Genomic DNA, 13,023 nt, shown 5'->3' with positions numbered 1-13,023 from the left:
GGGAGGGCCGGGCGATGGCAAAGTCCCCACGCCGCTGCAGGTGACCTGGGCTGTTTGCAGAGAGCACCTTTGTCCAGGGGACGCGCAGTCGGTGCCTCTGACCCCTCTTCCCTTCTCCCCGTGGGGACTCGAGAGCCCTTTTTCCACAAAGCTCGCCCCTCCCACCTCTCCCAGAATTTTGGCTTCCTCAGGGGCACCAGCTCCTCTGTGGCAGCATGTTCGTACACCTGGCTGTCCCCGCCTTTGTCACCGAAACCAGGCAGCGGGACAGAGCTGGGATGTGACACCACCAAACACGGTGTCCTGGGGACAGGAGGATGAGAACAGACCTGGTGGCTTCTCCCTCCTCCCTGGGACGGTTTATTTGTCCGCCCAGGTGACTGTGAGGCCAGAGCCGTCCCCAGGGAAGGTGCCGTGGGGTGGAGACTAGGGTGGAGACCTGTCCCCAGCCCCGCCAGCACAGCAAAGCCCAGCTGGGTCAGGATCTGCCAGCCTGGGACCAGTAAATCTGGCCTTGCCGGGCACAGCTGCCAGCATGGGGACGGTGACAGGTCCCCCCCAGGACCCCGACCCCGGGGGCCACTACCAGTTTCGTGTCATCGTGCTGGGGGACGCGGCGGTGGGGAAGTCGTCGCTGCTGCGCTGCTTTGCGGAGGGTCCGGGTGGAGGGGGCATAGGAGTGGCCACCCCCTGCCCCACCGTTGGCGTGGAGTTTTACAGCCGCACCATCCCGCTGCCGCCCGCCGGCAAGGCCAAGCTGCAGCTCTGGGACACAGCCGGCCAGGAGAGGTTCAGGTGAGGTGGGGACGGACATGGGGACAAAACCCCCATGCGGGACCCCAGCACCCAGCTGACTTTACACCCTGGAGTGGGTGTAAAGTCCCTGGCCAGGTGTGCAGGGATGGGCAGCGATGGCTCGCTGCGACCCTGGCGCTTTAGGGGCTGTTGCAACCTTGTGCTGAGCTTGCAGGAAATTCAAGCTGGTTTTGGGGGGCAGGCAAAGGGGCAGGGTTGGGTGGTGGTCCTGGGGTGCCGGTGGGCTGGGTGATTTCCTTCTGATTGCATCATGCCGGAGCCAGGAGCTCCCAGAAGCCTGAAAGAGTCTCAAATGAGGTGTGAAGTGCTGAAGAGCTGGGTGTTGTGGTTGGAGCGAGGGGTCTTGCGCTGCCCCTGTTCCTGGGAGCCCCAGGGTTGGTGTGGGGGTGCCCCATTCCTGTCCAGTGCTCAGCTCCGTGGGCACCCACCCGTAGGTGCTGCCCCATCCCCGCTGCACCCCAGGCTGTGGGGGGGATGGAGGGACCATCCTCCTCCTCTCCTCTGGACCCCCTGAGTCTGGGGTTGGGGGGATGCTGAACAGAAAAGGGGGGTGCAAATGGTCTGGGCAGGTTCTTCCCTTCCTGCTCCCGAGGTCCCAGCTGGGACCCAAAAATCCCCTGAGCCCTGTTGGAGGGAAGAAGGTGTGGGACCTGGCAGGGTGCTGGGCTGCCCCCCCCACCCCCCCTCCCAATTTGCCCAGGTCTATCACCAGGTCCTTCTACCGGAGCGCGGCGGGCGTGCTGCTGGTGTTCGACCTCACCAACCGGGCGTCCTTCGAGCACGTCCCCGAGTGGTACCGCGAAGCCGCCGGGGACCGGCCCCCCACTTTCGTCCTGGTGGGACACAAGTGTGACCTGGCAGCCGAACGAGCCGTCTCGGCGGAGGAAGCCGGGCACCTGGCTGCCACCCTGGGCATGGCTTTCGTGGAAACCTCGGCCCGCAGCAACCTCAACGTGGAGCTGGCCTTCCAGACGCTGGCGGGGGGCATCCAGCGGGCCCTGGGGCAGGGGGGCCTCACCCCTCACCGGGGCTGCGGCGGCATCAGGCTCATCCCCAGCCAGAGCCGCCGCCGGCCCCCGGCACGGGGAGAGCCCCGGGAGCGCTGCCAGTGCTGATGGTGACGGGGGGGGACACGCACGGGACCCTCCACCCATGGGGATGTTTCTCTCCCCACGCAGCACCCCTGCCCTTGGGCGATGCGTGGGGCTGCGTCCCCACCCTGGTTTGGGTTTATTTCAAGCCTTAATTTGGGGGCTCTGAAAAAAAATAATATTCCCCTGCAGGAGTGTTTTTAATAAACCTGAGGCTTTTCTGCACTAAATAAAGGCTGTGCCGAGTGCCGGACCCCTGGCAGGGACACACCGCCGTGCTCAACCCATGATATGGGGGATGCTCTGCTTTGGGGAGCTCACTAGTGGGGTAACCCCCACCCACATCTGCATGTGGCCGTGCCACTTGACGGGCCTCTTGTCCCGGGGCGACCCTCTGGGAAAATGGGACCAGGCACCCCCCCCCCCGAGTGCTTCCAGCTGGATGGAGCCAAGATAAAGGGAGCAAAGGGGCTCCAAAGGGGCCACCCAGCACCCATGGCGGGGCGGGAACGCCTCCTGGGTGGAGGAGCGGAGGCAGCCGGTGCTGCCTGCCTGCCTGTACATGCGCCCGACGCGGGGGCGGCGGGTCCCAGCCGACGGCGGAGGCACCGATGGAGCCGCGGTGGCAGTACCAGTTCCGGGTGATCATGCTGGGGGACTCGACGGTGGGGAAGTCCTCGTTGCTGCGGCGTTACACCGAGGGTGTCTTCCTGGACGCCGTCAACCAGACGGTGGGGGTGGACTTCTACGTCCAGTTTGTGGAACTGGAACCGGGGCTACGGGTGAAGCTGCAGTTCTGGGATACGGCCGGGCAGGAGCGGTTCAGGTGGGTCTGGCTCTGGCCACGGCGTACGGAGGGGTGATGGAGCCGGGGAGATCCCAGGAGAGAGTTGTTCCCCTGGATTTGGGGTGCTGGTGGGATGTTGTGATCCCAAACCCGGGGAGGTCCTCAATACAGCTGCGTCCCCACTGGTCCGCTTGCTGCGGGGAGCCCCACGGGTGAGGAACCACGATGCCCGGCACGGGGCAGGCTGCAGGGGCCCAGATGAGCCAAAGCCAAGGGTGTCCCCAGGGAAAGAAGCCCTTGGGGTTGCCTTGTGAGCCCTGGCTCCAGCTCCAAATTGGATACGGGACTCCCCAAGCAGCCCTCTGCCCCACCAGCTGCAGAGGGACAGGGGAACGGGCCGGGAGCCCACTGGGAGCTGGGCAAAGCGGCTTCCTCAGCTGCCAGGAGCCTGCCCACCTCACTGCTGGGGCTGCCCACCGCCGGCCAGGCTGGCTACTGGGAACAGGGGAGCTCAGGGGATGTGGCTGCCGGGCACGGGAGAGTTCGGAGGCTGTGGCTGCAGGGGACGGATCAGCTTTGGTGGCTGAGCAGGGACAGAGCTGCCTGGACCGCTTGCTGATACAGCAAAAGGGCCGATTTTTCCTCCTTCACATGGTGGCTTGGGAGCACTGTGCCAGTTGAAGGCAGGAGGACGCGGCTGGGGCTGCTCTGCAAGCAGGGGAGATGCTGCCCAAGGCGGCAGAGGGGAGCCCCGGGGGCTGCTCACCCCATTTCTCTTTGCGCCCCAGATCCGTGACTCGCTCTTACTACCGCAACTCGGCCGGGGGGATGCTGCTTTTCGACCTCACCAACCGCGCGTCCTTTGAGAGCATCCGGCAGTGGCACCGGGAGGTGACGGACGCGGTCCAGCCGTTCGGCATCGTCTTCTTGCTGGTGGGGCACAAGAGCGACCTGGCAGGGCAGCGGCGGGTGGGCAGGAAGGAGGCGGAGAAGCTGGCAGCCTCGCTGAGGGTGCAGTACGTCGAGACCTCGGCCAAGGATGCCAGCAACGTGGTCCAGGCTTTCCAGATGCTGACGTTGGCCATCTACCAGGCACTGCAAACAGGGCGGCTGGCTCCCACCGAGGCATGGGACGGGGTGAAGAGCAGCGTCCCACTGCCAGCACCGCTCAAGGCTCGGGCACCGGAGAAGGAAGAGAAGCGGAAGAGATGCTTGTGCTAGAGCTGGGGACGCTGGCAGCCTGCCCCGGCGGGGCTGGGACACGCTGGGCTCTGCCCACCGCGATGCACAGGAGGTGAGGCAGAGATCGAGCAGCCGGGGTGCAGGCAGGAGCAGCAAGCGACTGCAAGAGCGCATTAAACACCCCCTGTTCACCTCTCTGCCTGCCCGTGTTTTCCTGGGGAAGGGTGAAGTTGCCCAGCTCGATGGGGCAGCAGTCTGCAGCGAGGCAGGTGTCACCCGCCTTCCTCTATTCTCTCTCTAAATTCCCTTTCTAGAAGGCTGTCCCCATCCCCCCTGAGAGAAACCGCAGGTCCCCCCGGTCCCAAGTCAGATCAGTGCTGATCTGAAACCCCTTTTACTACCTGACTCGTTCACTCAGAGCTGACCTCCTCCGCGCTCGGGAGGGTAAGGCGGTCTGGTTTGAACAGCAGCTTCTTCCAGGTACCCCCGAGCTGGAGCAGCCTGTGAACAACTCTACATCCCCCCCGGCAGCAGCCAAGTACAGCTGCAGTGCAGGAACAGCTTCCCTTTGCCCCGAGCGCCCGTCCGACTGGCCTCACCCAAGAGGCTGGGCGTTCTTTATCGCACTCTCCGGGCTCCTCAGCCAGCACTGCCAGGAGAGGAGAGAGCCCAAACCAGCTTCTGAATTACTTCAGGCAAGGCAGTTTTCCCCTGTAGGTTACCAGGAGGCCGAGGGCCCCAGCAGCAAGCCGGGCAGGGAGGACGGCCCCACTCCTGCCCACGGGTCCACAGGAGCCTCGCTGTTGTGCAGGGGAATCTGCAGAGCTGCCAGCTCCTCTTCACCACGACAAACGGCCTGCGGCTTCTCTGATGGAGACCAAGCAGAGCAGGCAGGAACAGGCAGGGGGACGTGGCCTTTCTTTATGTCCCAGGCAAGCAGAGAACCAGGATCACTTTGATTTCTTGTCCTCATTCACCATGTCCCACTCCTAATGGTCTGAATGTCGAAGCGATGGGCAAACTACTCACGCTGGGCTGGAGGTGAGGAGGGGAAGCCGCCTGCCCAGCCCTATCAGCATGGCAGAGGCCAGCCAATTCCTTCCACTCACTCAACCCCAGGGCAGGAGATCTCTTACCAGAACAGCACCACACGCAGAAACTAGGCAACGTGGAGGCTGCCCATTTCACTTGCAACCCCTCCGCGTGCTGTTCGAAGAGCACAAGACTGTGCCATGGTTTTAGATTAATAATTTCTTTATTCATGTAAAACAAACGCAAGTATTTATAGAAACACTGACATTACAAAGTACTGGAGCAGGTAGGGGCAGGAAGGAGGAAACAAAAACCTCTACAGATGCTTCTAATACTGTCCCACACAAGATCAAATGCTCTGTCCCTTGGATAATCACTTATACGATAAACCACTTTCAAGTCACAAATAAAAGTCTTTGTTTTGAGATACGTTGCACTCTTAGGGGGAATGAGGAAGGGGGCGTAGAATGTTTTTGGCAGATCTCCTCATAAAGTCAAGATATTGCTGCACCGTTAATAAAAAATATATGCTTCTCTGTAAAGCATTAAAAAAAATATCCCATGGATGGCATTGTGGAGGCTTCAGTGGAGAGGCAGATATCCCAAAATGCAGTGGCGTCTTCTCCTGGCTCTTCCCAGGGGCTATTTCTTGGTAGTTTTGCGAATCAATGCCATTCTCTGTAACAAGAAAGAGAAAAACGTGGGAAGCCGAGTGTCTCAGACAAGGTTACTGCAAAACAACCTGTCACCGTGCAGGAACAAGGTATCTCGGGTTCTCTCAGGACACTGCCTGACTTGTTTTCACACAGGTCTTTCAAGTCTATTTGAATCTTAATGGGGTCCCAAGCTGGAGCCAGAGTAAAAGAAAGCGTCTGCGCTCCTCTCCTCGACACGCGGGGCTGGCAAGTGAAACACCGACACTAGTGAGGGGCAGTGGGATTAAACAGAGCACGGGATCAAACCCCACTTCAAAGCCTCCTCTCTACCCAGCAGTTGCTGCAGGAGCTTCAGGAGAGGAGATGCAGCATCATCCATGAATTGTGATGGCTCCCGCAGGGCAGTTCCCTCCCTGGCTCTGACTGTACGCTTAAAAAGCGATGGCCCAATTCAGTTAAAGCAAAACTAAGGGGGAAAAAAAAACCCCAGAGCTGCTCAGCTCCAATCTACAGCTGAAATCCCAGGACAACGGTGTGCTCTCCGCTACACCTTCCCAGGCCTTTAGGCTTTTTGCAGCTGTTTAAAATCTTGCGGTGGCGAGCAGCCCAGGCTCCTGATCCTTACACACAGACACAGCAGGTGCCATACACTGCTCACAGAATACGGTGCTGGGCTGCAGACATAAAATGGCCCCAGGAACTTGAGCCACAGCCTGTCAGAGCCCTGTGGTTCACCTGGAACATCCAGAGTCCTGGAGCGGTTCAAGGGGCTATACCCACATTTAACCCCCCCATGCCTGGGTATGGATTTTCTAGTGAACCAGAGGAGTTGTCAGTGTGTTTTCATTCCCTTCTGCACAAAGACAGAGCACATGACCTGCAAGGGGGCAGCTGACAAGTTACTGTCTGCAGCATTCAGCTGTTTTTGAACCCTTCCAAGCTGGGCTACCCTTTAGACAGCGAGTACCGCTGCTTCTCTTGGAGCACTGAGGAGCCAGAGCAACCTCAATCCTCTCTGCACAAACAGGCAAGGAGACTCTGGAAGTTATTTCAAGTCCAAATCACTTGGAAGAGGCTACAAATTCACATTGTGCCAGAAGTCCACAACCACCCTCCCTGTGTCAGGCTTCTACCATGTGATTCTCAGTGTTACTGAGGGCTCTTTACCTGTTTGTGAGCTTCTGTAGTGCAGGCTTTTTTGTAGGGCCTGATTTCTTCAGAACCAAAGCCCGGGATCCACATGTTCCACTGACGTTCTGGAAGAGAGAGCATAGGTCAGCACACTCTACCCCAACTGCCCACCACAAGAGCGGCCTCGTCATCACGAACGTACTGGCAGCACACCCGCCTGGAGCCAGTGCTAGAGATATGCTGGTGATCCGCATACCAGCTATAAAAGCTTCACAAAAGCAGAGCAGCAGAGGGCTGCACAGCATTAAACATGGTAAACACACAGTCCCCGTGCTAGGGACCTTCCAACACAGGCTGATGGACAGCTACAAACCGCACAACTGCAAAATTTGGAGAGGGGATGGTTAGGGGCAGTCAGCCCATTCATCCCCTGATTATTCAGGCATTATTAAGCAGCAACAGATCTGTAGCTACTCACAGGTTTCCAGCCCAACCATGCCCTGACTTCAGAGCATGCACCCAGCTCTCAGCTGAGGGGGAAAAAAAAAAAAATAAAAAAAAAAATCACTCACCAAGATGCAACTGGACGTCTTTCACTTCCAGGGTGTTTGACTTGCGATGCCGTGCAAGCTGGCAGGCAGCCGTCACCACGCTCTCTATGAAATCATCAGCGATCTGCAACAGCATCTGTGGCAGAACAAGGACAACCACCAGTCTTATGAGTACTGAGCAGCTGAAATTATGTGGAAAGCATGAAAATGAACCCTCAGAAGCTAGTATTTCAAAGGCTTTTGCTACAATTGCTGTTTTAAAATCCTTTTTGACACTGGGATGCAGAAGCAGACACAGATGGCTGAAGGCTGCAGCAAACATGAGAATACAGAAGTGTAAAATGAACCAACCCACCCCACCTTGGACAAAGGGCCACCGGTCCGTGAAAAATCCCAGATTAGCTCTTTCCACAGCCCCTGCTATGGGTTGGTACCTACTTCCTCCACATCTTCATCCAGCTGCTCGTTCGGATCCACCTCACGCACCAGGTCCTGCAGTTTCTTCTTGGTTAAAACCTGAGTGTGTGGGAGAAGAGGAACAATTGGCTGCCCTACTTTAGCAAAGCAGCTGCCCACACAGCCACAAAAGACCTCCTCCCCCGCTACACCGGAGGCACAAGTCACACATGTTGACACAGCCTATCAGTTCAGGAATGGCAGAGATAAGAAATATCAGGTGTTAAGGAGTCATTTTCAAGCACCAGTGGTTGCTCTGAACGGAAAGTGGAATGCAACAGGCCAGGATAAATAAGTCTCCTGCACTAAACTGGCACTAAAATGCCACTGGCTGAAGTAAGGCGGCTGGCAAGAGGAGACAAAGGCAAAACAAGAGGTCTTAAGAGGCAGACAGCAAGTGCAAGCAACGTATCAGCAACTAAATTTGTGGTCAGGGCACAAAGGAAGTATTTCCATGGCTCTAGTGCTTATCAGCTTTAGTGTTTCAAATGGAAAACAGAGATACGGAGTGCTGGGTTATTCTAGGGCAGAAGGCAGCACCCTCTCAGCCCAAACATGGCAGGGAGCAGAAATTTTACTGCTGCTGAACAACAGCAGGACACTTAAGTCTTACAGGATATGGATGGAAGCTATCACCGCTGATCTGTCAGCCTGGTCAGATGAACCAGACACACGTGGGAAATTCCTGCCCTTCCTGGTTCCCTTACACCAATGGTGGAACTGCTGTGCATGTGTTTGTGTTGGAGGACTAGTACACTTCCCAGAGAGGTCACGCAGAGACGCGAAGCCCGCAGAGAGATCAGGGTGTATTCCTGGAGCACTCGCTGGGCAGCAACATATGTTATGCATGTCAAAGACTCCACACCACAACAAGCAAACATGCAAGTCAGCAGCTCCTGGTAGCGACGCTGCCTCTCGCACCACCCCAGTAAGATGGAGGCTACAAACCTGCACTTCTATTTCTCCCATCTAAACCACATTTTAAAAGAATTTCCCAATCACACCCCCAATATACATTTCCTGAGACTGAAAAAACCTCTACACCTACAGCGTCCATACGCCATCCAGCCTGAAAGTGCCTGGGAGGGAAGAAATATATGAAGGTGTTTGCTCACTCTGTAACTGATACTTTAATAGACGCTGAGTTTTTGCCAGTAGTTTAAAGAAGGAGAGGAATTAAGCCACAGGCAGGTCTGAGCATCTCCCCCACTGTGCTAAAGTCAGGGATGAAATTACCTGGTTGCTTTCAGGGCTGAGCCTTCCTCCTCCGCTGGGCGTGCCGGGCATCTTTGCCACGGTGGTGCTGTTGGCCATGGAGCTCTGTGGGGGAGTGCTGGCTGGTTCCGGCTTTATCGAGGAGAAGTTGGAGAGGTTGATCAAGGTAGAAGGGCCAAACTGGTTCATAATCTGTTGGGCTTTAGCTTTTAGATCATACAGCTTATCTAGGTCCTGCTTCTTCTTGGGGTTGTGGGGACCCAAACCAATCAACTGGAAAAGGAAAAAAAAGCCACAGTTAGCAAACAGAGAAGGAATTCAACGGGGCGATCACATCTCTGTTCAGAGTAAGCCACAGCAACCTGACAGGGACCAGAGGTTTATAGAAGATTGGGTCTCTCTGGATGCAGCAAGAAAGAGAGGAGCAATGTTTAGAAGAAGGGACAACATTCCCTGGTATATGGAATATGAAGTTTGCCTCGAGAAGCACAGCGGCTGTACGCACTGCACTGACAGGAGGCTGGAGCTCTGCAGCGGCACTGACCCGCCTGCTCATTCTTCGGGCTGAATCCCACACATGTGTCCACCCCTTGCCCTCTGGTCAGGGCCTTTCTGAACACATTTCACTTGGACCACAAACAGCTTTGAGGAAGAGACCACACAAAGAAGATTTAACTAAAGGACACAGCTTGCTCCCACAGCAGCAATGCAGGGGAATGGCAGGCACAGCGTTCGAGTCTTCATCTCCACACTCCACATGCCTGAGACACAGGCCAGAAGACGACAAGGTTCAGGCTCCCTTGGGTGTCTGCTGCAGTGTGGAGGTCTCGTTTTCGGCAACACCACACTTCAAGCCCCGTCTGCAGCAATCCCTCGATGCGGGCTTGACAACATAGGGTTCGTTTTCAGTTCTGAGCATGCAAGTCTTGGGTACTCGGAGGTAATGTTGACAGAGAAACACACGTGCACTCCCACACCTTTGATCTGTTCTTCCCACACCAGGCAACTGACAGCCACAGTAAATGAAGTCAGATTTACTGAGCTGTTATCAGTGAACTAGAAGTGAGTTGCGGCGGCTTAACTGGTTACTCAGATCTTCCAGGTTCACCTTTTGGTGCCTGAAGTTATTCAGGTTATTGGCCACTGAGCTAACACACAGCCTGACTAGCAACTACTATATTTCATGGCTGGAAGGCTCTAAACCCCAGATTTGATCAAGTTTTGCTCTGTCCTTACTGCTCTGTAAAAGGAAACTTGTCCAAACCCTGGGCCTTCCACCCCCACAACTGCTGTGGGCAGTGACGACAGGTCTGTCACGTGAAATGAGCATTTAAGGAACAGTTTGATGTAAAAGCCCCTTGTGCAGCGGGTGCAATATCTGCTGTTGGGCCCAGAGATGGGTCAGAAGCAGCTGCTGAGAGCAGATGCCTCTTCTGAAAAGCCTGTGCATCACAGGGTGAACTTACTCATGAGAGAAGAAGGGAGTTTGTTGGAACAGCTTTACACGTTCACATGCAGAGTGATGAACAGAGTGTCTGCTACCTGAGCTACAAATAGACATTTTCCCCTCATCAGAGCAAGCTTTGTTAGTTTGGATTAATTCATACCAAAACACAAACCAGAAATCACACAGGAGTGCTTAGAAGTGGCTGCTTTAGTGCTTCATGCCAAGGCAGGCTCATGCACTGCCGCACCTACAGACACGGAGCCCTTTTAGGATAATTTATATCCAAGACACACTTCGGTAGCAGCTTCAGCAAGTTCCTAGCTCATATTTAACTGAATTAACAATGAGAAACCATTATGCTCACACCCTAAAGCACCTCAGCTGGCATTTCTGGACAAGGAGCTCAGCACAAGATCAAGAGGGACTTCAGTGTGCTAGTCCTGGTTTTTAGCTTAGGTTGATCTTGGGTTGTTCAACCCACACTTCACTTTACAAATCCACAAAGCAGGAATCCTTACCCACCATGCAGGGCAGAAAGCTCCGAAATCCTTGGGCAGAAAGCACTTTATTAGCATAAAGTTGTTTTGTTCATTTAGTTCTGGATCTTATTGCACCCTTTGCGTGCCATTAAGATCACCAAACACAAAACTAACGGGATGCGCAGACTCCCAGGACAAATCCCGCATGCCGGCCCCACAGCAAGCCCCGGATGGTTTACTTACAGCTATCTGAGTGTCTAGATCTTTAATTACATCAGCAACCGCTGTGGGGCCAGCGAACGGAGAGGCCATTTTCCAAAGCCTTCCCAGTATGTCAGCAGTCAGCGTTAACCTACTCTTGCTTCCTCCTCTTCCATATAACACTCATTCCTACAGGAATACCAGATATTTTTCGTATCACCCACTCTATAATAAGATCGTGAGAGGAAACAGTTTCACACAAGAGAGCACACGTTGTCCTTACAACGGTGCAAGAGGGTTTATCTATATAGAAGATATTACATGATCACCACGCGAGCGTACGGTGCTGCAGAGGATGAGGCATCTCCCAGGATCCTGAAGTGGGAGCAGAAGTTTAGTCAAATTCCCCTTTTCTGTTAGAAGACAGAGTATCTTGGTATCTGCTGTCAGCAGCGACGTGGAGGTGAGCCCGGACCTCTGCAACAGCAGCCTCCCTCCGTGGCAGCAGTAGGTGTGGTGGCCACAATTAGCACCACTGACTTTCAGTGATCCGCTGTAACTCATAAGTGGTGGTACTACACAGAGGGTTACAGCTATAATTAAAGCCTACGTTAAAGCCAAACAAACGTTCAGCGCATTCCCTGGAGCGCTCAGGGGGCTCCTGCTCCCATTAAGACATAACAATTTTCACCAAATATTTAAATAGGTTTGCAAAGGACTGTACAGTCCAGGCATCTCTTTATTGTTAATAGAGAAAACTGGTAAAGTTCTTGGGCTTTGCTTTAGTTATTATAAATGCGAGACAAAGCCCTCCCTTACGCTGCCAGAGGAAGCGCCTGTTACAAGCACTTATCCATTGGGTGCACTAGCTACAAGGAAACAAGTAAGAAAGTCCTTTTTGTCCCCCCCGGATGTGTTTGTTAGCTGCTGACAGGTAACTCAAGCCTCCTTTCTCCCCGACACACAGCTTCCAGCTTCGCATTCTACCCCCGAAGCATCGACACTTGGCATCTAGAGAGGCGACAGCTCCACACACGCCGCTCATAAGAGTTTTTCTTCCAGCATCTTCCCAGCCACCAGCTTAAAGAGGTCACCAGCCCCACGACTGCCCACGGGGAATGCCGTTATGGGACCGAACGGAACCTCCCCGTGTTAAACGTTTCCAGGGGCTGCCGAAGAACCGCAGTGAAAGCCGTCAGGAAGAGCCAAGGTCACCGACAGCCGCCCGGAGCCGACACCGTCCCGCACCAGGCCAGGCCCGGCCTGTCAGGGCTGCGGCAGGGGGGAGGATCGCCCCTCAGGCCCCGGGATCCATTCCTCGCCTCCCCCGCCCCGGCTGCTGACCGCCACACGCGCGAGGGGTTGGAACACCGGCTGCAGGCCTGGCCCGTCCCGGGGAACAGTGGGGCACAGCCTACCGCGCCCACCCCCGGGCTCCCTCCCGGGTCCCTCCGTGCTTTAGGCCGTAAAAGCCGGTGTAAAGCAACCGGAGCCTCCCACCACCGGGGGAAAGACACCCCCCCGCCCTCCGAGCGGCCCCGCCGCCGTCCCGTACCTCCCCATGACCCGCGGGCGGACCGAGGCACCGCCGCCGGCTGCGCTCCCTCCGCCGCGCACCCCCGAGCCCTTCCGGGGGCACCGCCTGCCGCCACCCGGAAACGCTTATCGGTCTGCAGTGCCGCCAATCCGGATGGAACGTGGCTGCGCATGCGCGCCGCCCTGCCGCCCAAAGGCGCCCCCTCGCGTCCTCGGTGAAGGCGCGGGGCGGAGACGTCCCAGCATGCCCCGCGTAATTTGCATATCACTGGGGGCCAGCGAGGCGGAAAAAGGGCGTTTTTGGGGAGAAAAAAACGCAAAAACGGGAGAAAGAAACATGGACGGGAGAGAGAAAGAGAGAATAAACTGGGATCCGGGCACTGTCCTCCGGACGTGAAGCGCTCCTCGCCGTGACCGCGACAGTACCCTGGCGCTTTCCGGTG

At 56.0% G+C, this 13,023-nt stretch overlaps 3 protein-coding genes across 5 annotated transcripts; 2 read left to right on the top strand and 1 right to left on the bottom strand.

Annotated features, from left to right (window-relative positions):
* The first annotated feature begins 535 nt into the window (after nucleotides 1-535).
* LOC142040647 (ras-related protein Rab-42-like) lies at nucleotides 536-1,931 on the top strand. Its single transcript, XM_075048744.1, has 2 exons — nucleotides 536-795; nucleotides 1,517-1,931. Exons 1-2 carry the CDS (start codon nucleotides 536-538, stop codon nucleotides 1,929-1,931), a joined length of 675 nt encoding a protein of 224 aa, XP_074904845.1.
* Nucleotides 1,932-2,486: 555 nt separating this feature from the next.
* On the top strand, nucleotides 2,487-4,073 carry LOC142040646 (ras-related protein Rab-39B-like). Its single transcript, XM_075048743.1, has 2 exons — nucleotides 2,487-2,733; nucleotides 3,483-4,073. Exons 1-2 carry the CDS (start codon nucleotides 2,519-2,521, stop codon nucleotides 3,913-3,915), a joined length of 648 nt encoding a protein of 215 aa, XP_074904844.1. The 5' UTR covers nucleotides 2,487-2,518; the 3' UTR covers nucleotides 3,916-4,073.
* Nucleotides 4,074-5,112: 1,039 nt separating this feature from the next.
* On the bottom strand, nucleotides 5,113-12,692 carry TAF12 (TATA-box binding protein associated factor 12). Of its 3 annotated transcripts, none has more exons than XM_075047637.1 (7): nucleotides 12,600-12,692; nucleotides 11,087-11,233; nucleotides 8,939-9,190; nucleotides 7,685-7,762; nucleotides 7,268-7,382; nucleotides 6,732-6,820; nucleotides 5,113-5,586 (listed from the first exon to the last, which is right to left on the bottom strand). In XM_075047637.1, the coding sequence occupies exons 2-7, from the start codon at nucleotides 11,153-11,155 to the stop codon at nucleotides 5,551-5,553; spliced, it is 639 nt and encodes a 212-aa protein (XP_074903738.1). In that variant the 5' UTR covers nucleotides 11,156-11,233; nucleotides 12,600-12,692; the 3' UTR covers nucleotides 5,113-5,550. The 3 variants fall into 3 exon arrangements, with proteins under 3 accessions (XP_074903738.1, XP_074903739.1, XP_074903740.1); XM_075047638.1 differs by lacking the exon at nucleotides 12,600-12,692 and adding an exon at nucleotides 11,366-12,404; XM_075047639.1 differs by lacking the exon at nucleotides 11,087-11,233 and having other exon boundaries at nucleotides 12,600-12,691.
* Between the last annotated feature and the right edge of the window lie 331 nt (nucleotides 12,693-13,023).

This window comes from Buteo buteo, chromosome 16 (genome assembly GCF_964188355.1).
Source record: "Buteo buteo chromosome 16, bButBut1.hap1.1, whole genome shotgun sequence".
NCBI lineage: Eukaryota > Metazoa > Chordata > Aves > Accipitriformes > Accipitridae > Buteo > Buteo buteo.
This window is presented reverse-complemented; position numbering and strand designations above follow the sequence as displayed.